Below are 24863 nucleotides of genomic sequence, written 5' to 3'. Positions count from 1 at the left end.
CGGTGCCCTCCGGGGTACTGGTGTTGAAATCGCGGGGGACACCCCTCTCCGGCACCCAGGGTCACCCCGGCACCGGGATCCCAAGGGACACCCCGTACCGGCTGCCAGGATTGGGGATCCCCCAAAAGATGCCCTACTTGGGGCACCCTGTACCCCTCGGGAGCGTGATCCCAAAGGATGCTCCGTCTCAAACCTGTGGTTCAGGCTCTAGGACTGAAGGACACCCTGTTTCTGGCACCCAGGTTGCACCACAGGACCAGAATCCTAAAGGATGCCCCATCCCTGGTGCCAGGACCAGGATCCCAAAGGATGCCCCATCCCCGGTGCCAGGATCAGGATCCCAAAGGATGCCCCATCCCATGCACCCGCGCTGGAAATGCTCTTATGATCAGCTCCAGCTCCGTGCAGGACTCACGGAGGGAGCCTTGCGGGCTGCATCACACAGACTAAAGTGGTTATTTCTGCCTTAAAACACCCCAAACTCTGTGGTATTCAGTGCCAGAGCCACGCAGGCATCACTTTGCTGTTCTGCCTTCAGGACTGTGCAACAGGGCCAGGTGTTGGCAGAAACCGGTTCCCAGCCACGGCCGTGGGATCCTGTCTGGATCCAAAACCGCCTCCGAGAAGGGCATTGAAGAGGAAATAATAATAAAAAAAATCTGCCTGGAAGCAGATGTTGCAGCTTGGGGTCACGGTTCCCTCCAAAGCGGTGCTCAGCCTCCAGCCTCTGCTCCTGGGCTGCGGGTCCCATCCTGCCCGTGAACCCCGCGTCGCAGCGGGGAGGGTTTGGGGCAGCACAGTGGTATTAAGTATTCTAGAAGAGCAGCCATGTACAGCCACGTCCCTCTGCCTTTGTCTGCTCCTGACCTTTCCCAGTGCTTTGTGGCTTCTCCAGGCTTTTTTTTCTTTTTAAGGAATTTGCCTAGAAACAGCCCACACGAAGGGAAAAAAAACCAAAACCAAAAACAAAGGAATAATCTAAACAGCTGGTTTAGCAAAACAAGCAAGTCTTTACAACCACGTATTGTAATCAGCCTTTTTTTTTTTTTTTCTTTTATTTGTATGTAAAATATGAGAAGTTCAGGAGGAGCCATCTGGCTTGGGGAAACACTGACTCGGCAAAAGCAAGCCGGGATGGGGGTTAGTATTTATATTCCAGCAGCATCTTCGAGGGCTGGCGGAGATGAGAGGCCCTTTGTCGTGGGAAGAGCCCGGCCGTGCCACACAATGGAGCAGAGCTGGCCCTGGCCGCCTGCACTGTGCAACCACCAGCCCCAAAACCCAGGGATTTAGCCCCGAAGAGAGGGAAAGCTTTTACCATACCCTCCCCAGCCATTGGGATGGCTGCAATCAGAGCAAGAGCAAAAGGGAAGAAAAAAAAAAAAAAGAGGGTTTTGCTGCAGGCACCTGCATGAGCACAAGGAGGAACTTGGTTGCAGAACTGGGGTTAAATCCTGATTTTGCTACACCCTGCTCAGTGGGTTGGGAAGGATTGAGCCCAGACAGGGGCATTTATTTACCAAATAAAAGGAATTTGACCCGCTCTTGCAACCTGCGAGGCTGGGACAGGCTGCCAGCTCCTCCTTACCCACACAGCAGCTGTGAGCACAAACCCAAGAGGAACCAAACCCACGTGGAAGGAACCCAAAACTTCTGCCCCACCGTGGTCCTGGCCCGCTGCCGTGAGGCCGAGCATCCCTCCCGGCTGCCAAAAATCTCCCAGGAAAAGGATGCTCTGAAGGCAGAGCCTGCGTTTTGCCACACGGAAATGTTATGGCACCCATTTCACAGGTTAAATCAGCATTTCTGTGCTCAATGCCACACAGGGAATGTGGTTGATGTCTTTTAAACCATCAGCTTTGATGGATTTAATTCTGTTTCCACTCCCATAGCTGAGCCTGGAGGTCAAGGACCTCAGTCAGACCCAAGCGTAAGACACCAGCTCCAAAATTCTCCAAAACTCAAGTATTTCCCCCAGACTGAGCAAGCATCCAAGCTCCCTTCTTTCACGCTCTGGCAGCTTCCCATTATTTCAACTTTAAGACTTTTTAGCTTGGGAGCTAATTGTCAGTAAATACCAAACAATATTACGCATTTGGATACACGTTAGCTTAGGAGCATCTGTTAGCCGTTACGCAGCCTCTGGGAACCAGATGGGAAGAGACGTGGCTCTTGAAAAGGCCTTCGCTCGTACCTTCGAAACACAGTCGCTGTCCCCGTTTGAGGATGTTTCAGTCATTCTGAAAATCCTCAGGTTTTGAGATTCTGCCTGGGGTAAGGCCCTTCCTATTGGGTCTGGGTAAGGCCCTTCTTATTCGGCAGCTGATGCTGAATTTCGATTCGGGAAAGACACAAGGAGAAAACTCAATTATTTCCAGAGCTTTGACCCAGTAGCACGAAGGATTAATCAGGATTAAGATCAGAGCTGCTTTTGTTGTGGACCCAAACCCAGCCCAGCTCAGGAACGACTGGAAATCCCTTGCCCTGGTCAAACAGCTGCTCCACCGGCTTTGATACCAAATCTACTTTCACCCGCTCTTGCTACTGATTTAGGTGTTTTTTTCCCATTTTTCTTCCCATCCGACTACACTGTTTTTGGACTAGTCGCGGTGGGCTGCGCCTAAGTTAAGAAAGGTACTTGGGGGTCTTAATTCCCCTTAAAATCAAGAGTAGCTCAGATACCTTGCAGGCTGACAGACGTCCAAGGGCGCTGCGTATCCTCAGCCAGACATTTCCAGGTCCTAATTGACTGCAGGCAGCTACCGCGCATCACTGGTGCTCCAGGCTAACATTAGGAATTTCATATTACAGCTCCGGATAAAACAAATGAGTTCATCAAATGGCTGGGGATGAGGCAAGGGGCTAGTCAGCTTTTTTTCTTTTTAAATGCAGGTGACGAGACAAAGTGATACTCGGCTAATTTATCTTCACACACTGTCCAAGAGGAGCAGCAGGATATCGCCAAATACGCCGTGCCCCACGGACCGCTTTGGGCATGCAGCAGCCCTGACAAAGGGGCCCAGGAGACTTCGCTTTGGCTACAAATTGCCAAAGGCAGGGCAAGAATTTAGACAAATTCCCAATCCTGAGGCTTTACCCTAAACCAGAGGTTATTTCTCTGCTGGTAACTCTTGCTGCTCATATTCTTAGTGGACAGAATAACTCAAAGCCTCTGCTCAGTGCAAATTACTAAGAGAACTCGAAGATTGGGTTTTTATTTTAATTAGGTTGGAAGCTGCGAGAGGAGAGGGGCGCAGGGCGGATGGCGGAGGGGGGACAGGTCCCCACGCTGCAGCCAGCAGCTCCTCGGGGGGAGATCTCGGAGGTGCCTCAACTGAAAGCAGGGACAGACAGCAAATAAGACAGATGGACAGTAAGCAGTGCCTCTTCCAAATAAATCAAGGAAACTTAATGCGTCTTTGTGGTACGAGCTGCGGGCTGAGAGCTGGAAGGGTCGGGGAGGTGTCTGGCGGTTGTAGTGTTGGGTGGCACTTGCTACAAAGAGATGCTTGGTCTTCGCATCACCTGGGTTCCCAAAACGTCGATTCTCCTTCGAAGGGGACGTTTAAAAGGAAATGTAACACCACGCTGCCAAGTTGCATCTATGCCCGCGTTTATTTATACTGAACAGCTTTAAAAATACAGAATAAAATAGCTTTATCTACTATTATTCACAACATCTGGTCCAAATATTACATTTTTAAATATTTAATTGTTTAATGAAGCAATGTTAGAAAAAAATATGAAATTAAAAAAAAAAACTCCATAAAGGAATTACACATCTCAGAACAAACAAAACAAAACAAAAAGAACCCAAAAAAACCTCTTGCTGTTTAACAAAAAAGTTTTACAGCCAAAGTCAGTCACAAGAAGTCATGAAAAAAAAATATTTATCCCCACTGCCTAAGAACAGTCAATAGTTTGTTACGCCAAAGGTTGTTATGAACAGACAAAGTACAATAATTTGGACTGGCAGCAAGATGATTTACCTGGAAAGATGTAGTAAATGCCAGATAGTACACAAGGCAATTCTAAATATATCTCTCATATCAATATGTACGGATGACAATGCACAGTCACAGTCAAATTAGAACTAGACAGGAATATTTTGCATGGCTCTGAACACGGATCCCCAATATTTAAAAGCAGCCCAGCACTAAGCTGTATAGACTCATGGGCAGAAGCAAAACACTGGCAAACTCGTGGCCTCCTCCAATACTGCAATGACCTATCGCAGCTATTTAAACATAAGAGCATAGAGTACCTGTCACCCCATGGCCAAAAAGGCCTTCAGCCTTAAGAAATACTAAGAAACATGCACCAAGTGGGACATTTTCTGCAAAAATGAGTGACCCACTACTCCCCCCCCCTTAAAAAAAAAAGAAAAAAAAAATGTCGCTTTTGGTTTAAGAAGGCCACGTAAAAGAAACACCGTAGGTTGTGCTGGTCACACATGCATTTTCTACATCGATATACAAATTATGTTAAGCACAGGTTGGTTTAGATTGCATGTAAGCATCCAATGGCTCACTCAAACCATTAGAAGCCGGCTATTTTAAACCAGATGTGCCTGGAGTGCTGTCTATACCACAAATGATGCGATTTTCAACACTTCTTACCAAGGATGCGATGCTATAAATGACTGGTTGCACTCACTGATGCTCCTTGTGGTATAAGTAGTACTGAGGATTTCAGTTTGCAAGCGCCAATTCTGCATCAGGAGTACCAATATCTCAGTAGGGAAATGAACAATACAGAAACCCTTTAGTTTTTGGTAGGAACATAAACATGGGTAAATAAAGTATACACAACTACTATAGATTCGTCAATGAAGAAATTCTACCATCACATGACATTGTCATGACAATCATACCACTCCCTCCCAGGAAAACTGCGATCATTATCCTGAGTGGAAATGTTATTTTTAATATATGGAAATAAAACACTGCAATATTCATGTACAAACCAAGTTGCCATATTTAAAGTCAGTACTAAAAGGCATAAAGCAAATTCTGGGTTTAAAGTTTGAACTTTCCAAGCAAGGTACCTGATTAAGTTCCTCCACCAATGCACTCTAATATGACAACATGAATCAGTCATAGCTGTTAGCTATGAAACCTATATTTCTATAGGTATAATTTGCAAGTATTTGCTTTAGAAAACGTATTTCAACATGTTAGCAAGAATTCTTAATTTAACCTAAAAAAAATACAATAGAATATCAATTACAAAAGTTCCAAGTTATTTTGTTTTGCATACATTGATACCATCTTCGATATGACAAAATGATATTTCTACCATGAATATTTGCCCTTCCGTCTTAAAGTTTGGTTGAAACATCTCATCGCCTCTTAACTCATCTCTCAGGTGTCATCATCCCTATGTGGTTTTGTTTAGTTTAGCTGTTTGAAAGGCAGGCAATAACATATATAGGAAAAATATAGTATTGCATTTACAGTCAGATTTCTATATCCAGCCACCCTTACACATCAAAGCCTGGACGTAACCAGCAAACAGGAAGCATTTAAATGCTTTTCAAAACTGCAAGTTAATCCTCTGCAACACATCTGCCAGCAGCTGCTGCACAGCAGCTCAGGCTGCGCACTGTGCTCCCCCGGCCAGGGCATTTCACAACAGCTACTACAACCCCAATGCAGAAAAGCAGATGTGGGAGAAGGATTTAAGGTCCACAATCGCCTGCCGCAACTGGACAAAACTGGGGGCAATTCAGAGTTATTTCCCTCACAAAGAAAAGCAATGCATCTTCTTTGACTGGCAGCTCTGGGATGGTTTCAGGTGCATCGGAAAGAGAAAGGGGAGCTTCTCTTTCCAAGGCACCCGTGCATCAGCTCCGTCCTTTGCTCACCTCTCACCTCTCGGCGCTGGGGAGACGCATGCTTTAATAGCAACATCCTGGGTGCAGCAGCTGCATGCCCTGTACATTCAAGGTACTGCCAATGACTCCATCATAACCCCTCGCTATACATTCAGCGGATCTCCTTTGCAAAACTGAGGCTCATCTTTAACCATTCATGTTCATAATAAGATGGAGAGAGTTGTTACGTATACAAATTTGGTTACAAAAATGACTGCTAACTACAACTACTTATTTTAGTGTTACCAAGGCAAGTGGCTAGAAAAGCAAACATGCTGGCTAAACGTTGCTGCACTTCTCTCAGCCAGTCAACAGAATCAGCACGGTAGGACTCAAAGTCACAAAAAGAATTAAATCCAACAGTTAGAGTAATCAGACTTCACCTATTTGGACAGTCTTTCCTATGCTGCAAGAAAGGAGTGGTGTTCTGCTCTGTGGAGAATAAAAAACAATCCTTGGATTCATTGCCCTGTAATTTGACTGAAGTGTCTTGGCAATTCCCAAGTGGAGGCAATACAGAACACGCACAGCTTTACTTCAGCCAAAGGAGAGAGAAGACAAATGCTATTTCTCATCGCCTCGTCTCTTGACTGCGTAAGCATTGAAGTTGTCAAGAGAATATTTAGGGGGAGAAGTCAGAAAAACCTTGGGACACAGGTGTCACTGCCACGCTCTGTGCCCAGCAGCATCACTGGACTTGACATTTCTGTATTTCCAAGGTGGCACTGTTCTAAATAAAAAACTTTTGCCTCCCTTTCTCAACATTTACAAGATAACCACCTTTGGCATTTTACATCATTACAACCACCATACACAGGTAGCTTTTTTTTTTCCTTTTATAGATATATATATATATATTTAACTCCCCCATGTCTCCCACACATCTTTGGTTGCACATAAAGTTGGGAAATTTGGAAGCTTCGTGCCACTTGAGTAGAGGTCTCCGCACTCAAACTATCTGCAACTGGATGTGGAAATCTAACACCTCACTACCTGAAGAGAAAAATCTAAAAATTATAAAAATGACAAAAATGACCTTGTTTCACAGGCAAACTAACCTTGTCTACTACACAATAACTCTTCCGACCAGCTTTCGAGATAGTCCAATTGACACCTAGACTGCAAACTACTGAAAGTGCCCTGAAGCAGGAACAAACACATGCTTTGTTATGGAAAAAGCGGTATAAAATAGTTTCTGGAAACAGCCATGGCATGCTGAGAACGATATCAATGGAATCATTCCAACTCTACACTATTCAGTACTGATCTGTTAGGCTCTTTCCTTGCCCTCCCCACCCCAACCCTTCCATGCTTGAATAACCAATAACAAATTCACCTGGAAGTAGACTCAGAGAAAACAGAGTTCCTGTGCTCCTGTCCAGTAGTCAAACTTTGATAAATATATTAGTGAATTACAGGATCTACTGTTATGTTTTTTCCAGGAATACAAAATGCAAGCACCGTAGAGCATACTGGCCTTGAAATTACATTACACTACATTTCCCTGATGATCTCCACAGCTTAAAAATGCTTTTGGGGCCACACTGAAGTCTAAAACTAACTTGCAATAGTAAGAACATTAAACATGAATAAAACTTTTAATTATGAATGCATGATGAGCATGAACACCCACATAACATCAGAGCTGAGACTATTCCAGGAAAAAAAAAAAAAAAAAAAATCTGAATGGTGCCCTGATTGGACCCAATACCCGTTAAACCATCCAGTGGATGAGGACATCAAATGTAGTGTCTCCGCTGTTCAAGACCACCTCCGCAGCAGTAACGAGCTTTTGCAGAAGCCCCACAAAGAGAGAAGAGGCAATGCAACGTAAGCCGCTCGTAGGCAGCATCGGCTCTTGATATCTGATCAAGAAAATTCTGCACAGATGCAAACCAGTGAATGCCGGCAGCGTTTTGACCGCATGGCTTTCCCTGCAGGGAAAGCTGCATGTATACAGATGTTAATTGCTTAGAACTGCTCAACAAATTGCCATTTTTGTTCAGGAAATGTCTTGCCGGATACAGGCATTGCACTGTAAAAACTGTTATCAGGTCCCGTCTGGAAGTTAAGAGTTTCCCATCTCTGTAACAAACTCAAGCTACATGTGTCCCTTTAAAGAAAACCTGCACCTGGACACTATAATTAGGTGGTTAAATGCCAGGCAGAAAAAGCACATGTTTAAAAACGTGAACTGACATGAAATGAGTGGTTCCTTCTACAGCACTAAGCTATCAGAAGTCGGTCATAGTTTTCATCAGCAAAGTTATTACAGAAACTGTCTGTCTTAACGCTGGACATCTGACTGAACTATCGGTAATTCAAAAAAATACTCTCATGATTTGCCAGTATCAACTAAGCCTCGTTTCCAGGGGGCTGAAAATATGGAATGTGCAAATCAGTGAATGAAGAACAATATTTATGGGATTTGACATGACTAGAAGTAAATTTTTTTTTTTCCTCCCCCCCTCCTCCTTTCCCCCCTTCTCACAGGATTCAAATTTTCTGGCGTAACTAACATTGCCAGCAATGAATGCGCCAAAAATGCCAGCATCGATGACTTAAATAAAATCACCATAAAAAGTAACGTTTTTCAATAGCACCTACATACTTCCGGAACCTAAGTGCCATTTAAAATAAACAGACTTAGGTGCGCAAGTATCTATAGCTTTTGGAAATCAAACAGAGGAGCGTTTGCAAGTTTGACCCAGAGACACTAGATCTGGCTACCACCACCCACAACAGGAAAGCTTTTTTTTTTTTTTTTTTTTAAATCCGTCTCAGCTCTGGTTCCAGAATTTAAATGCAGATATACAAAACATATATTTTAATGCTTCTTAATCAGCAAGAAACTGCAAATACATCTTTTACTACAACTAGATAATATAATTTCAACTAAGGCTATACTGTAGCTTCTGAGTCTTCATCTGAACTCCTGCAGTTACTGCTTTTCCTGAAGCCTTTCCACGTGTAACCCACAAAGGTAGGGCTGATGGGCAGGAAGCTGAAACACCTGTATTTTTTAATAAAGTTCATGCCAAAAGGCAAATCATATGTTTCCATGCCATCCAATGACTTGCTTCCTTTACCAACCCCTTTCTTCCATTTCCGTATTCCCCTTTCTTCAGGGCTTCCTAGAAATCAAAATGAAAGAAAAAGGAAAAAAAACCCAAACATACACATTAATATCTATACGTAAACACACACATATATAGTAGAGGTTAAGAAAAGAAAGAAAACCCCAAGTCTCAGACACCATCTTCAACAAAGCACTGGAAAGATCTTCTAGACTCCTCAAAGAAGCAGGAGGAGGGGAAAAAATGTTTATTGGAAATGGCTATTATCTGTTTTATTTTCTAACTGGAAGTTGAGGCAAATTTTTGCTCTTAAATAAATGGAAGCAGGTTTGGATCTTAAAATATTTTTACTCTGTCTCCTGAAGAAGACTATTCTGGTTTGATTTTTATGATCTGTTTTACACGTTTAATAGGATGGAGATCTTAACCTGAAAAAGATTCAAAGCATTCTCAAGTAAACTGAGGCACGCAGGTGTTAAGCAGTCTGCTCTAGGTGTTAAAGAAGTCAACAACAAAAGCAGTAATCTCTTCCTCATCTCCTGCCTCCATGAAACGCTGTGCTATCTTCATTCAGAAAGGCAGTTACTATTTCAGATAAAATGACAAGTTCACATGCTGACCTGGAATGGTATTATCCAAAATAAACGCAACGCAGCCACCGACAAACATGGCTGTAGTGAGAAGAACGTTTAATACTTGATCAATTCCCGCTATTCCTAGAAGAACAGGAAAAAAAAAATTTTAGAATTTGAATTTTTATTGTACACATACACATCCTACTGATTTACATGCAGGTCAACTGGGAAAACTTGCTACTGAGTTCACTGAGGAATTTGCTCAAATAGGACTCTCAAAAACGGATGAGAATAGATGCAGAAGAACCTTCGACTAATGTAGTACACCATGGGGACCCCATCTTTCCCAAAACATAACTCCATGAACGTTCAGTTGCTTATAAAAATGTCATGAAATGCCATTTTAGTTTCTACTGCAGACATAACTGCTTAATTTAACTAAATAGAAAACTACAAAACGGAAAAGGAGAAATGTTCATAATGCAAAATCATGCAGACCGAAATAATTCCTTTTATAAATCTTTACTTTTTAAAAGGGCACGACTTAATAGCACCAATTCACAGAAGAACATTGTATTAATATATCATCACCTAACTCTGCTTGAATGATCTACTTTTCTGAATAACTTAGTAGGTTAGATACATCCTTAAATCTGGGTCTGAAGCAATAGCTATAAAAAGTTAGTTAACTTTTTCCTTTCTTTAAAAAAAAAAAAAAAAAATCAAGGTAAGTATTCCTGTAGAGGGTCTTCCTTTGATGACATACACTGCCATGACCACTATTGAGAACGTAGTATTAAAATAGAAAACCTTCTCCATCAGTTCACCAAAACTATATAATTTGGCTAACAGTCTGAAACCGAGTTCATTAAAATTCAGATTTAGAACACGTCTGCAGTGACAAAAAATTTCAAAACCCAAAACAAATTCCTAGCTTCCAAGCTCTGTCTGATATTTCTTCTTGTTCTTTTAACATAATTTACAACTCAGATTCACCCTTTCAGTCTTTCTTCCAGTCCAACTGGCAATCGTCTCCTTCACTGCTCTACAATCGTACCCTCAGAAAGCGGAACAACTTCAGATGTATCCCACTTAATGTTCAATTCAGGTCTCAAAATCTCAATTAATTCTCCTCTGAACACACCTGCCTTCTTATCTACATTTTTTTATTGTCTCCATAATACTTTGTTTTTTCTCTTATTTACCTTTTACATTACTTTGTACTTGTATGTACTTTGCATATGAATACAAGGTAAAAGTATGCTTCCTGTAAATGAGCAGAAACACATACCTGTGACCAGTGGATTTTGTTTGAGATAGCTTGGAAGGACGAGTCCAAAGAAAATGGAAAATCCAAGTACAAACAGGTTACGAGAAGAATTTAAATCTATGAACTGGAGGTTAGACAGACCCACAGCTGTAATCATCCCTAAATAAAAATAAAGCAAGTCTCAGCTTTTATATAGCCTTTTTCTTCACAAAAAAGATAACAACGTACATATAAACACAGCACTAGAGTAAAAAGGTATAGCCACACAAGAGACAGAGAGGAGCAAAAAAACATACGTTACCAAAGAGAGTGCAGAAGAGGGCACCAAGCACGGGGTCAGGCAGCGATGCAAAGAGAGCACTGAACTTCCCAACCATCCCAAGCAAGAGCATGAAGGCTGCCCCATACTGAATAACCCTGCGACTTCCAACCTGCAGAACAAAAAGGAAAGGACACTGGAAAAAGTCTGTACTTAGTCCAACTTCATGCCTTCCCTTTTATCTTATTATTCCTCTTTCGCATTTAAACCTTCTTTTCAAGCCTCCATGAATATTTTTTTTGTGTTAAAACACAGGCTGCAGAGCCTGTACAAATGTCTTGGAGGGCTCAGCCGTAACATGGCTGCACTCCAACTCTAACATAACTTTGTTTGATTTTGTTTTCGTTAACATTAAGTCATCTTTAAAACCATCTGTAACTGCTATAGCCACAATAACCATGAAATGTGGTGCAGTCCCATCTACAATAAAGAAAACAAATAGACCATAACTAGGAGAGGTGGCAAACAGATCAATTGTAATGCAAATGGAAAAAAAAAATTAAAATCCATGTGTTGCTGCCCTTTTACACAAGAATACATGTATTAGTTACCTACCACGCAGTTCACTTGAAGGAGATGCAGGCTTTCTAGACAAAGATTATCAACTGATTTTGTAACATCCCTCTTTGAGATCAGAGCTGAATTCACTTCATATGCAAATCATGGCTGTGCTAACACTGTGAAACCAAGCGCCTGCACTTCCTTCCCATTTTTATTTTAAGAATTCAAACTTCAGTGCAGTATTTCTCTGGCACTACATTGTAGTGGTAGTGGTAGTTGATAAACCTGAACGTTCAATATTTTAATAGTGTTATACTTGCATAAGAGGTGCACCAGGTACAAAAAAAATCCTGTTATGCTGGTAAGGTGTTTCTAGGTGTCCTGTTAGAGTATTAAGCTTCAAAGAGAAGTAGATATTAATCTGTTAATCATGTGTGACTGAGCTAAATGAGTGAAATGAGAAAAAAAAGATACAGGCATATTTAGGGTAAAAGTACCTTCTTCCCCCATATTCTTCACTGCTTAACTATTAGGTGAGATGTGTTCACCTACAAACAGAACCTAGACCAGTAAATTAGGGTGTTCACCAGAATAACAACAGAAGTTAGCCTGCACCTTTCTCTATTTTTTAGAAATATATTAATTTCCTTAGGACTACCAATATCTTGCTCTAAAATTACCTTCCTGCATGAAATAGGCAGATTCTTTAAAAAATCTGCACGATAGCGACATTTATTTATGCAAATGGTCAATCACTACAAGGCAAACAAATTAAGCTCCTTTTGAAAGCTGCTGAAAGCATCCTGGTCTGCATTTAGCTCAAATTACATATTTATTCCCAGGCACTCGTACACACACTTTATGTGATTATTTTGGAGTGCATGATATGGTACCTAATACCTTACTGGAGTATCCATTTCATCACCAACATTACGGCATAAGCTGCCTATACGTTTTCCCCAACTAATCAGATGTAATTGATTCTCCCCTCATCAAATAAAGCTTGCTCACAGACTAGCTTAAAGACTTTGCAGTATTTACATCCAGTTGAAGCCTCGAATTTAAATTGTAAGCATAATCATATACTGATTTCAAAGGAGGCAAATGCCTTTTCAAATGTTGCACTGGTATAACGGGATCACCAGGACTATGTAGTCTTTATTCATGAGCACTAAAGATTTCCTCTCCCAAATGAACAGCAGAGTATCTATGTGCCAAAACTACGTTTTAATATAAATCGAAATTGAAAAACTATTAGCTTTTCAGGAATGAGTATGCAGACAGGAAAACAAGACAAAACACTGGAGCACAGCCATCCAGCTGTGCCATTCTGGATAAGGCATATTCACTCTTCCATCATGTGCTCTGAACAGACCTAACTGTAGTTAACTGTTCCCTGTAACAGCTGCCAGTTTAACATTCATTTTTCGCTGTTCCAAAGCAAAACGTACACTCATTTCAGTGGACTGTTAATAAAAACGTGCTGTTAATTCATATCAACTCCTATGAAGTAACAACAGAAAGGAAGCAGAACAGAATAAACTTCTCTTTAAGGATTTTTCTAACCAAAATTTCTTCTAGGAAATTTCCATCAGCAACCGAATGGAAGACTTATACAGACAGCAGATGGTGCTATTAGTATTTATATTCCACCCTAAACCCGAACAGAATCATCCTTTGTGCAGAAAAAAAATGGCCGAAGATAAATTCATCATCTATATTGGATTAAGTCAGCAGGATGAGTTATTGTAAGTAGAGAGGATACATTTTCTATCTTGTATGCATGAAGGAGATTTATAGCTTCCAAGCGAAATACGCAACAAGATGTATGTATTTACAACATAAATTACCCTTACCAATTTTGTTGGTATTTCTTAACAAGGTTAAATTAACAATATCAAGCAAATCTATCTGCAGTCCAAGGTCTCCCAGTTCAGCAAGGCATTCAAGCACACATCCAGTTCCACATGTGAACAAAGGAATTCCTCAAGTGCTTACACATTTTGCTGAGTAACACCCCAAAAAATATGTAATCTCCTAAGCATGCTCGGTGCCTTAAAAACCTATCAGGATGGAAACAAATATTTAGGGCACATTTAACTTTGAAGTTACCTTGACCGCAGGTCCTGTTGCAGCTGTGTGAGCCTAACATCCTAGTACAGACGTAGATAAGACCCAAGGACCTCAAGTTGCATTTCATTGTGTGTTAAAGTGAGACATTAAAAATAGTCAGTTCTCTAGTGTTGCTTTCAGAGGCAAGACATCTAAAAGAGTATCAATTTCTATACGGTTTACAGTATTTATGCCTCAACTCAAAACACCCCAGAGCCCTGGAATGCCTGTTTTGTTTTCAAAAGGATAGCTTATTCAGCATCATCTGCTTTATGTAGGTTTTCTCACTGCCCTTTACTCCAAATAAAAATAAGAATTTTGGGGTCCTTATCTAGAATGCATTTCCATTAGACAATGGCTGGTACAGACAAGTTATGTAAATTCAGAATGCTGTGTGAAGTTCATCTGCACAAAGTACTAAGTAGTATGGTTTCTTGGAAGAGGGTCATGCTGTGAAACATGAAAATGGCATAAACCATCCACCAGAGGAGATACAATACTGCAGTCACTGAGTAATCAAGGTGAAGCACATACCTTTGTGATGCCCAAGACACCAATGTTAGGGCTGGAAGAAGTGGATCCATTCCCTGTCCCAAATACTCCATCCAGAACACAGGAGAGACCCTCAATAAAAATCCCTCTGTAAATCACAAACAGAAAAAAAAAAAAAAAAAAAAAAAGAGTGAAACTTATATTAGTGTAGACTCAGTATGTGGAGGCCTGTTAAGGCATCTGTCCCACATGATTTATTATAATTCATGTTTCAAGCTCCAACACCCCTGGAAAACCAATTTGAGTTGGGTTTTCTGTGTCTTAGATACCCACATTCTTAAACTGAGGAAATTACGAAATAATTCAAGTCAAACTTAGAGCTGCTCTTTATTTCTAAAATTGCATTTCAGGTGAATTTGACAAGCTACCCTGATTCCAGAACCAATTTAGAGTTCTGTCCCTAGGGAAACTGTACGATTAACTTCCATGACTCCAGCAGGAATAGGACTAGGGTTCCAATGCTACATTTGCAACAAAATAATTCAACATGACAGTTTTATCTTGTATTTCAGATCCTTGGCCCTTGTGTTTGACCAAATTGTAACAGTTAAACTCAGAACACATTCCTGTCTTATCCCAAGGGGAAAAAAAAAAAAAGGTAAGGGAAAAAAAGTAGCTTAAGACACTGGAAAATATTTCTTTTTTGACATACCTGTTTATTGCATGAATAGGTGGAGGAGGAGCGCAAGACAACCTGGCACAGGCATAGTAATCTCCTATTGATTCGATAATGCTAGCAACAACTGCGCTAAGCATTCCTATTACTCCAGCGGCTGAAATTGTTGGCAGTCCCCACTGAACTGTGAAGAAAAGAAAACTGAAATCTCTCATGCCACAGAAAACAATTTAGATATCAAAACATACAGCAATTTATTCATCTTTAATGGCATCAACAAACTCCCTTCACAATAACACAGTCTGGCAAGTTCAAGTAGATGAAAGGAGCAAAAGAAAAACCGCCTAACCAACTGCTTTGATCATGCTTGGAAAAAAACCAAAAAAACCCTAAACCCCACCAAAAAAATTCCTGCTGTTCAGAAGGAAGGAATTTGAACTACTGCTTGTGAAAAAACAATTCTGATCAGTGAGGCGAATGCCACTTAATTATTATTGCTCTGAAAACTCAGTCTTTGGTTACAAGTTTAGTCTAGCGAAGAGAATGGCCAACAACGAGCTATGAGCATTGCACATACACCTTCCAATTCCAAATTTTTGTAGAAGAGAAAATAAGATTAATTCAAGCCTGTAGAAAAGCTTGGCAGGTTTTCCACAGCAATTGCCTTGATGCTTTTATCTCTTTGAAATAGATGAGCCTCTTGCAACAAAAGGAACTTCAAGTCACACAAACGTGAACGGACAAAGTTTCACAAATAAGAAAGGTCTAATCAGGGTGGAGAAGTTTTCCTCTTCTTCTTTCCGAAAAACTTCTATTATACATCTTGGAAGTACTGCTTTAGAAGTGTTGTTTTTTTTTTTTGTTTTGTTTTTTTTTTTAAGAACTAATCAGAACCAAAGCATATGGAAAACCACAATGAAGCTGCCTCATTACAATGCAGTGGTATTCCTAACAATTTCTATTATTCTATTCTAGTAGAATGCTATTCTACTACTACCCCATTAATTTCTGAGCAGCACAAGGGTGAAACAGCTGTGCAACTCTATCTCATGCTGTAAGAAACAGTCTTTAGCAGCTTTAAACTTAGAGGTGGCCACCAAAAGAATACAAACATCCAAGATGTCATGTAAAGCATTTAATGTTCTCTTGTAAATGCTTTTTTGTCCTTTGATAAGCATTGACTGGCATTCTTTGACTTGCACATCGGCCCGATTCCAATGCCGCTTCTGCAAGTCAGGGTTTTTTTGTGTAGTCGTTAGCATTTGCGCTAATTCAAGAATGGGTGTCTTTGGGGAAGGGAAGTGGATTAAATTGGAAAAAACTCCACACACTACTGCTTCTTTAGAAAACGAGAATCAATGATTTCAGTAGCTCTACAGAAGTTGTAATAACCCATCCTTATTATTGTACAACATTAAGAGCAGCTGTTATCAACAAGTACAGATAAATCAACCATTCCCTGAAAAACCCCTGTTATATATACAGTCACACTATGTTATCAGAAATCAAGAGTTACCTAGATAAACCCTGCAAGTGCCTTCTACAAATTCAAGTTTCAGAGACTCAGTCTTTCTTGGTGGAGACATTAAGGTATCAAATTAAAGAGGAAAACAAGAAAAAACCCATCATCCCCACCTATGGTGTCTTTAGGTCAGTGCATGTTGAAGTGCATCAGAATAGAGTACTGAGAAAAAAAACAGCAACGCTTCTGGAAACAACAAAAATGATACTCACAGGCATATTATCAGAAAAACAGCCCTTAAAACCAGACATACTTACAAGGATAAGGAACCTTGAACCACGGAGCTACCAACAGCACTCCTCGTCGGGCGTCTGTGCGAGCATAGAAGCCGTACTTCGAACTGTCAGGGGGAAAGACGTCTGTCACAGTGAAGATGAAGCAAAGCAACCATGACACCAAAATAGCTAAAATAATCTGTGAAAGAGGAGAAAAAAAAATCTGTGTAAAATAAACTATCATTGGCAATATTCATTAACAGCAAACTGTTCCTGCAGAGAATATCTATTACACACATATCTGAGCATGATCTTAAGTGATATTTTAAGTCTGAACAAGCAGTAAATCCCGTAATAGATCCGTTAGGTGTTTCCCCTCAGCCCCTAACGAAGCTGCTGTTACAAAAACTTCAGAAATAGAGCAAGCCTCTTCTCTCCCCTAAAAAATGGGAAAGTCTCCAAATGGGCACTTAAACAAACCAGTGAATTAGTCTCAACTTTACCAGAGAAATAAAAAGTCTTTCACATGGGGGAACGGAGTATTGCTTTCATAAAACTAGAAGATAATGATCTCGCCATCCCTTTTTGGAGGGCTCAGTTTAGGCTTTCACTGCATGCATAAACATACCTTCTTCTCTACCCCCTTCCCTCCCCTTCATGATCTTCATCACTCCGACTCTTCATCAGAGACAGATACGAGCATGGGATCTGGCAAGACTACAGTATGAGACTATTTGCTGATAAGTTTCCCATAAGCCCATTTAAGCTTTTATCTCACTTTGTGATCTATTGTATTATTAAGAAAAATCAAAACCAAGGAAAAAAAAAAAAAAAAAGAAACACAAATTAGGAGGGTGTTTTTGACAACCGAAGAACAAGTTCAACTACTTACAGGGAACATCTTGAAAAGTTGCAGCCTGTATGCTGTCCATCCTTTCTTGGATTTGTAAATGGGTAAGGGAAATTTGACATTTCTGGCATACTGAGAAAACAACAATACTAGAAAAATAGTCCTGAGAAAAGAGAAGGAGGGAGGAACAAGAGAGACATGTCATTAGCACCAATATGTTAAAAATCCTTCTCAGCATAAACCTATTCAGGCTCTTCAGACACAGAGTATAAATGTATATTTTAAATTTAGCTCAAGACAAAACATCATAAAGAGAATGTATTTTAAATAAATTATTATTCCACGAAAGCCAAAACAACATAATTTGTATTCTAAAGTGCTGCAACAACAGCCAGCAGCAAACGGGTAAATGAAACCAGGAAAATGAATCAGACTAGAGAAAGATCTTCAGAGCTAAGCGGCCATTAGCAAAGAGCTACGCTGTGCTGCTGGCTTCTTTTCGTGTGTCCAGGTCTGTTCTGCATATGAAACACAAAGGTTGCTGCTAGCAAATGGGAAGAAATAGGGAAACTGGAGGCCAGTATACAGTAATTTTTACATTTCAAAATTTGCATAAAGCTCCAAAGCACTTGAAAACCTTCTGTCAAGGGAAATTCTTTCTTCAATTCTTAAGAATCCCAATTTTTCTTGTATACGCATCTTTCACTAAACAGCTGTAAATCAAGCAGAATAAGGCCCCAAACCCTAAGATTCCATTCAATTGCAGTTCACCAGTAACGCAGTTTATTACAGTTTTTAGATGCCTCAAGTATTATGCATCTTCCCCCCTCATCAAAACTGCTAAGCTCCTCTATACGTTAAAAATTAATTCAACTCTATGGTTAAAACCAGTATCCAGTGCAATGAAAAATAAAAAGTCAGCGCAGGTTGCTCAATTCTGAAATAGCCAAAACCAGTTTTGCTATAAAAAAGCTACACGAAGAGTCAAGCTCTCTGAAGAAGCAAAGCTTTTCTGAAATTTGAGATTATGTTTTTATCAGCTGACTTAAAAAAAAAAAAAAAAAAAAAAAAAAGGTCGGATTTTAAGCTTTCCTCCCTTTTCTGTCCAAGATCAGTTTCGGTCTGTAAGAAACAAAACAGAGCTTTATTCTCCCTCAGTCTCCAGGAACAAAGAGCTCTGCACAAGAAGGGTGTCATTTATAGTCTTTACCCCCGACTAGAGTCGAATGATAAAGGTACCTTTTCCTTGCATTCATGAAACATTTTGGCATCTCTCCCAAGCCATTATGGAAAGCTGGGCTCCACTCTCTAACAGCAGCTACCCTGCCACACCGGCCCTGAGGACAGGTGGCTTTGTATTTTGATTTATTTAGTACAGAGTTGTAAATAATGTAATAACATTATATTACTGTAAATAATATTATATCAGTTACATGGCCAGGAGGCTTACTGACATTCTGTAAAATATTACCAAATCTTTAAATGGCCCAAGAAACAGTTTAGTTCACCAGATATACAGGCAAAGATCAGTTCAGGAATAATTTCCCTTTTTACAGATCACGATGCAATGTGTTTTATGGATTAAATTATTTCAGCCTGGCACCCACAGAACAAATGAGGTCAGAAAACTGTTGGGGAAACGGAAAGTCTTGTCAAATAGCATCTGCAGCTAATAGAGGATAATAGCTCTAACACAGGTATTATTCTGCTGTGCTAGATAGCAACGCAGTATTTTTGTCTCATCAGAACAGTCGAGACAATTTCAAGTGCCACATCTTGTAGAGATCAAGTTACTTTTGAGTGGCTCTAGACAGCTATGGAGTTGTTTGCCACAATCTAGTGCAAATTTTTGCATGGCAGAAGCCAGAAATATTTATTGACTGGGTAATATTTAAATCCTGTTCCTAAATTGATTTATTTTTTTTCCATCTGCAAAATGTCAACTTTAATCACACGTTTCTAGGTCCAATTCACCAAAGGTCTGCTTGATTGATTTAACATTAGTCCCAACCTGCATAGAATTTGTTTTACAGGAAAATAAAATGTTCCTTTGGGTCAGCTGCTTAACATAATAGAATTACAAAAATATTCATTATGCTAACATCTGAGATAAAAGAGAATTAAACAGCCCTTTTAATCATAAGCCGCACTTACAGAATACTTTATATGTTCAAAGTACTGTGCAAACAGATTAGTGAGATCAGAATCTGATCTCATCAAGTCATTCCTTCCGCTTTCAGAGCCAGCACCAAGTTGGTCGCTATACATTGCATACAGTAACTGCTTCAGCCAATTTCCTTCTCCCTGAAATGTGGTTTCCATCCTTATTTGGCTGGTTATCCACAGCATCTCAAAGGAAGCTTTTGTCTTCTCTTCATCTCAGTTTTCTCAGTTATTCCCTTTCATACCACTTATCTCAATTCTTTAATTTCCCTGGCATCTGTACCTACAGAGGCACACACATCATGCCCTGACATTCACTCTAAAAGCCTTTTTATCTACTAAACAGAAATCTGCCTACTTATGCCTCATCAACTGAGGGCATTCATGGAAATACACGTGCTCTCTGTCGTCATACGAATTTCTCCTGGCTATAGATAAGCAAACCAGTAATAATGACAAATGGACCACTATTTGCAGAATAAGAAACATACACAATAGCATCACAAAAATAGAAATATAAATTGTTCACTAATCTCTCTGGTGTTTTGCTAAATCGGCTTTCCTATAGCACTGAATTAGACCCAGCCAATGGCTCCCAGACCAACTATTGTTTTATAAAATTCTCTGTACTCCACACCTCATTTTCAGCCATTGTCCTTTCCTTCCACCTCTTCTTGACTTGCTGCTCTCCTTATTCCCCAATTGCCAGCTGGCCTTATCCTGACCCACTCACATTCCTGCACACGGTATTTCTCCATGCTGGGAGCACTGCAATGCTACCTTTGGCAGCCAAGCAGACTCTGGCTTTTCCCTCGCGCTCCAAAATTCCTGCACGACGACTTACCAACTGGGACCCCCTGGCCTAAGCCAAGAACACCCAGGAGTACTTACAACATAGCGATACCCCAGTGTTTGCCTGCTCTTTCTCCAGCAGCTTGGAAACCGGAGAGGCCGATGAGAGCAACAGTTGGTGTGATGGTCAGAGGTCCAATGTATCGCAACAGGGCGCCAGGAAGGCCAAGCAAACCGATCACCACTTCTATCAAGGAGGACATGATAATAGCACCTTGGATCTAAACATACAAGAACGGGAAAGAGACAGTTCAGTCAAATCTTAAAAGCAAACCCAAAACATTTCTTTTTCTGCTCTGGATTACAAACTGCAGTTAAAAGAATTCAGTGACACAGAAGAAGTCAGCAAATTTTTCGTCATAAAACAGCTCATTATGTTTAAGTGACTTATTGCTTAAGCATAACACTTATGGTTTTCTCCACAAAACTATTACACAACAGACCAGTGGGCCAGTCTGGTAGTTGTGTTGATAGCACATCACACTGTCAGACAGGAGACCTGGGTTCCAGGCTAACCTTTAAGCTCTCAGATCGAACCGGCAAGGGTTGGTGGCGCCACGGAGGTGATGCTCCTAGCTCCTAGGGGCAGAGTGTATGCTGCATTGTTCACAAGTGCTCCTTAGAAGCTGGTATAGAGCAGCGTTGTGGTCTCAGGAGACTGTCAGCCCTCTTGGCTGCAGGGCTCTTGGCAGGATGTAGCTATGGTTTGAACATGGGGAAGAGAGAGGGGTTGTTTTTAATTAAGAAAAAGTTTGCAGCCCAAAGCAACGGGATGGGAGATAAATTCCATGACACACGCCTTAATTTGGACTATGCTATCTACCACTCTGGTGTGATGCCTGGGCACAACCCTCATCCTGGGCTCTGCAGAGCATGATGAAGTTCAGACTGCAGTGCTGCGAGTGGAGAAGGAGTTTGATATATTTCAGCAAGTCTCTTGGGGGAATCAACGTCTTATCAGAATAGTCTCCAACTTAAGACACCTAGGGATGAACAGATTTGCTAACTGCACATTTACCTTCCACAGGACAGCCTACTGAACAGAATGACAGCAGGCAAGTGGTCTGGTAGCAGCTGAACTGCTACCAGTGAGCACAAATCGCAAAGTGTTACAAGAAGAGTATTCATCCTGCTTGTGCATTTTACTGCGCATCTTTTGCAATGTGGCAACTAACTCCTTGTATTTGCTGTCCAGCAATGATCAAGTTGAAAAGATGAAGACTTCTATGAAATGAGTAAAGGGATACATTCAAAAGAAATCGCAGTGAAAGAAGAAATTACCAACTTAAAGACGAGAACACACAGACGGTTAGCTGAGAAACTGAACAGGAATCAGACAGATCAACAGCTAAAGGCTACTCCTACATTACCTCTCGTATTCTGGGATACCAGATGTGCTCAGTGTGAAGCAGCTCTGTCGTTCCATTTGTAACTGTTATATCTTACAAAAAGAGAAGAAAAAACACAGGCATTTATTCCTTGGCCACTTTGCCATCATTTAATACAAAATAAATCTCTTCTTAGGCGGTGTCTGACACATGAGCCTTGATTTGCACAAAATAGAAGTTCTGCAATGGTACAAATCAAGTAATAACATGCTTACATTTCCCAGGAGCTAACCACTAATCTTGCCCACTGTACCAAAGTAGAAAAAAATCATAACTTTCAGAAAGAAAGGTCAATTAGGGATTCTTTTCCCACTCCAATAAACAGATGAATGGAGAATTACTCAATTGCACACTAGAAATCAAGTACTCCAACGTCTGCTGTTCACCAATTTAGGTCACTCACTGAATGATGAATTGACCTGTGATTACAACCCCATCTGACACCTTTTGAAGGTTAGAAGATTCAAAAGCAAGATGCAGCAAAGGCTCTTTCTGAAAAGCTGAAGTAGTAGAAAAATTGCTTTGCCATCAAAGGTTATCAGAGAGTATTTTCTTTCAACAAGGTGTGTATTAGGATACTGGCACATTTTGGCACACAGAAATATCCAACACAGCTAGCACTGCTAAAGCACACCATGGTTTGCCTTTACATCTTGTGCACTGAAACTCACATGCTATTTCCCACTAGCTAAATCTGGCTCGCCCAGTAAGAAAATGTGAATGCTCAAAGCTAAATTTTCTACAGAAAAAACATCAGGAAAACTAATTAGATGGTTGTAAGTGAATTGAAAGAGATGTATAAACACATAACTAATATAAATGATTAGAGAATCAAAAGGACCCCTGGGAAGAACTTTAGTTAGAAGCAAGCAGCCTGCTTCTCTATACTGCTGTTTTGCACTGCCCACAGACTTATTACTGAATAACCACATCCCATTAAAAAGAAAACTGCCAGAGCTGTTTCCACTTCAGTTATCTAACCGAAGTTGACAAAAAGCTCCCTTCCCAACCAGTTTTACTGCACATTTTCACTGTAAATAAATTCAAAACATTTCAGGATGATGAAGTTAGCAAAGAAAAAGTTAAAATGAGCATCCAAATATTGTCAAAGTTTGCTCTGCAAAACCTGTCAGGGATGAGTTTAACAGGTAAAAATACTGGTCTTCAGGTGATGTTGAACATTGCTCGAACTTACTACTACTCAACTTAAAAGGACTTGATTGGACATAATATTTCTAAATACCTGAAAGGAACATTTAAGGAATCCTTCTGCCTTTCTGTACATTGTTAACAAAAGAACTGTTTTATGCTACTGCTAGATTTGTCAACATTTTTAATATTAAAAAACCAAAAAAACAAAAAAAAACCCCACACCAACCAAAAAACAAACCCAAAAAAACCCCAACCGAAACAGAATTCCACAAGGGCATTTTTAGGAATCTTTTTCCAAGGTACAAAGCTTTAACATTGTTAAAAGAGAGAGTTTTTCATATTCCCTGCTCATTACTTCCAGTTTCCGTATCAAAAGGTTTGGCAGTTGCACTATATGTGATCTGGGTCATTTGTCACTTAAACCTGAACAAGCATAAATGACAATTACCTGTATTATTACATTTCCACTTCTCCAGGGAGAGTATTGCTCTAGCAGGTGCTAAGAATGCAAAAGCACTTGCTTGAAACAAGGGTAACCTGGTGGAAAGGGAAAGAAGAGATGCTGACATTTCTCGGTGTTATGGTACTGTGTCAGGATATCAATTGCAGCTAGGTGGTTACTCATCCTTAAAACCATCCTTTACTGGGCGTTATTAAAAATGTGAAATATGAAAATTTCTTATTAAAAAGAACAGACACAGAAATACTAAGACTTCACAAATCAAAGACCTAAGAGAAGACGCTACATGCATGAAGTTATTACTACAACGCCTATAACAGATAATTACTGGATATCAGCATGCAAGTACCAGACACTGATTTAAGGTTTTGACTCAGCAGCACAACAAGGACACAGATGCACGTTCTGATGTAAGCACCAGCCAGACTGCTGAACGTGCAGCTTTTACCGTCCCGTCACATTAAAAACGCTCTTTGATAGAGCAGTATGCAGTCTGCATACTCAATACCTTCCCTCTGCATGACTTGAAGTACAGTCATTTATATATTCATCTTTAAGTGTATGTGTAAATAACCATTACGTTGATAAGAGCTGATTAGATGTTCCAGGTGGCTACCAACAATAAATACAAACACTACAAGAATTTCAAGATCAGATTCTTAGCACTGGTGTTTACACTTCCCAAAAGGTTTACAATCTAAAGAGCATCTATCAGCACCAACTACATATTTATTGAATCAACTGTAGCTTGCATAACATCACAAATATCCAGATGTTACTTAACTACAGAGAAGATGCACTTTGAACTATTCTATAAATACCGTCATTAATAGATTGTAATAATTAATGGATTCTCTTTAATAGCAGACCTCAAACTGTAACATGTGGAACACTTAATTGCTCATGCGGCTCTAGTTACTGCACCGTGTTTATAGCTGTTTTACAGCCACAATGAAGTGCCTCGATGCCAGTGCAAACACCAGTAAAGAAAAAAGAAGTAACTGTAGCAAATTCAGATAAAGTTCAGAAAAGGCACAAAGAAGGAAAAAAAAAAAATCTGTGGGGGAAAAAAAAAATCTTATATATGCTTAACACAAAAAAGATCAAACCAGAAGCATGTTACTAACAGTAGTTGTGAAGTTCAGAGGCAGGAAGTTAGAACAGTTGAACTACCATTGCAAAGGAGTTTGGGCCATGAGCAATCTAAAAAGCTGACCCATCTACCGCAAACATTGAAAAGTGCACTAGAAACTCAAACTTCATAAAATACACGAGCCATCTGAGCACACCTGGCTGGCATGCAATTCCCTTCTAAGTTTCTTCAAGCAAAAATCAAAGCTTTATCTTTGGTGAAGAAACAGTTG

The 24863-nt window shown here is 40.3% G+C and overlaps 1 protein-coding gene across 2 annotated transcripts in view; it reads right to left on the bottom strand.

Moving 5' to 3' along the window:
* Window positions 1-3730: 3730 nt before the first annotated feature.
* LOC309602623 (solute carrier family 23 member 2) overlaps window positions 3731-24863 on the bottom strand; it is a 58437-nt gene continuing 37304 nt past the window's right edge. For both annotated transcript variants that reach the window (XM_082336320.1, XM_082336321.1), the window contains 11 exons: window positions 23488-23576; window positions 21870-21940; window positions 20539-20720; window positions 17527-17647; window positions 16677-16833; window positions 14934-15081; window positions 14264-14369; window positions 11099-11228; window positions 10819-10956; window positions 9573-9668; window positions 3731-9009 (listed from right to left, as the gene is read on the bottom strand). In XM_082336320.1, the coding sequence (XP_082192446.1) occupies window positions 8777-9009; window positions 9573-9668; window positions 10819-10956; window positions 11099-11228; window positions 14264-14369; window positions 14934-15081; window positions 16677-16833; window positions 17527-17647; window positions 20539-20720; window positions 21870-21940; window positions 23488-23576 (1471 nt within the window). In that variant the 3' untranslated portion in view covers window positions 3731-8776. The remainder of the gene's footprint in view (window positions 9010-9572; window positions 9669-10818; window positions 10957-11098; window positions 11229-14263; window positions 14370-14933; window positions 15082-16676; window positions 16834-17526; window positions 17648-20538; window positions 20721-21869; window positions 21941-23487; window positions 23577-24863) is intronic.

The sequence above is a fragment of the Platalea leucorodia genome (assembly GCF_965183815.1).
Source record: "Platalea leucorodia genome assembly, chromosome: Z".
In the NCBI taxonomy this organism is placed as follows: Eukaryota; Metazoa; Chordata; class Aves; order Pelecaniformes; family Threskiornithidae; genus Platalea; species Platalea leucorodia.
Note: the sequence above shows the minus strand (reverse complement) of the source record. Positions and strands in the feature narration are given on the sequence as shown.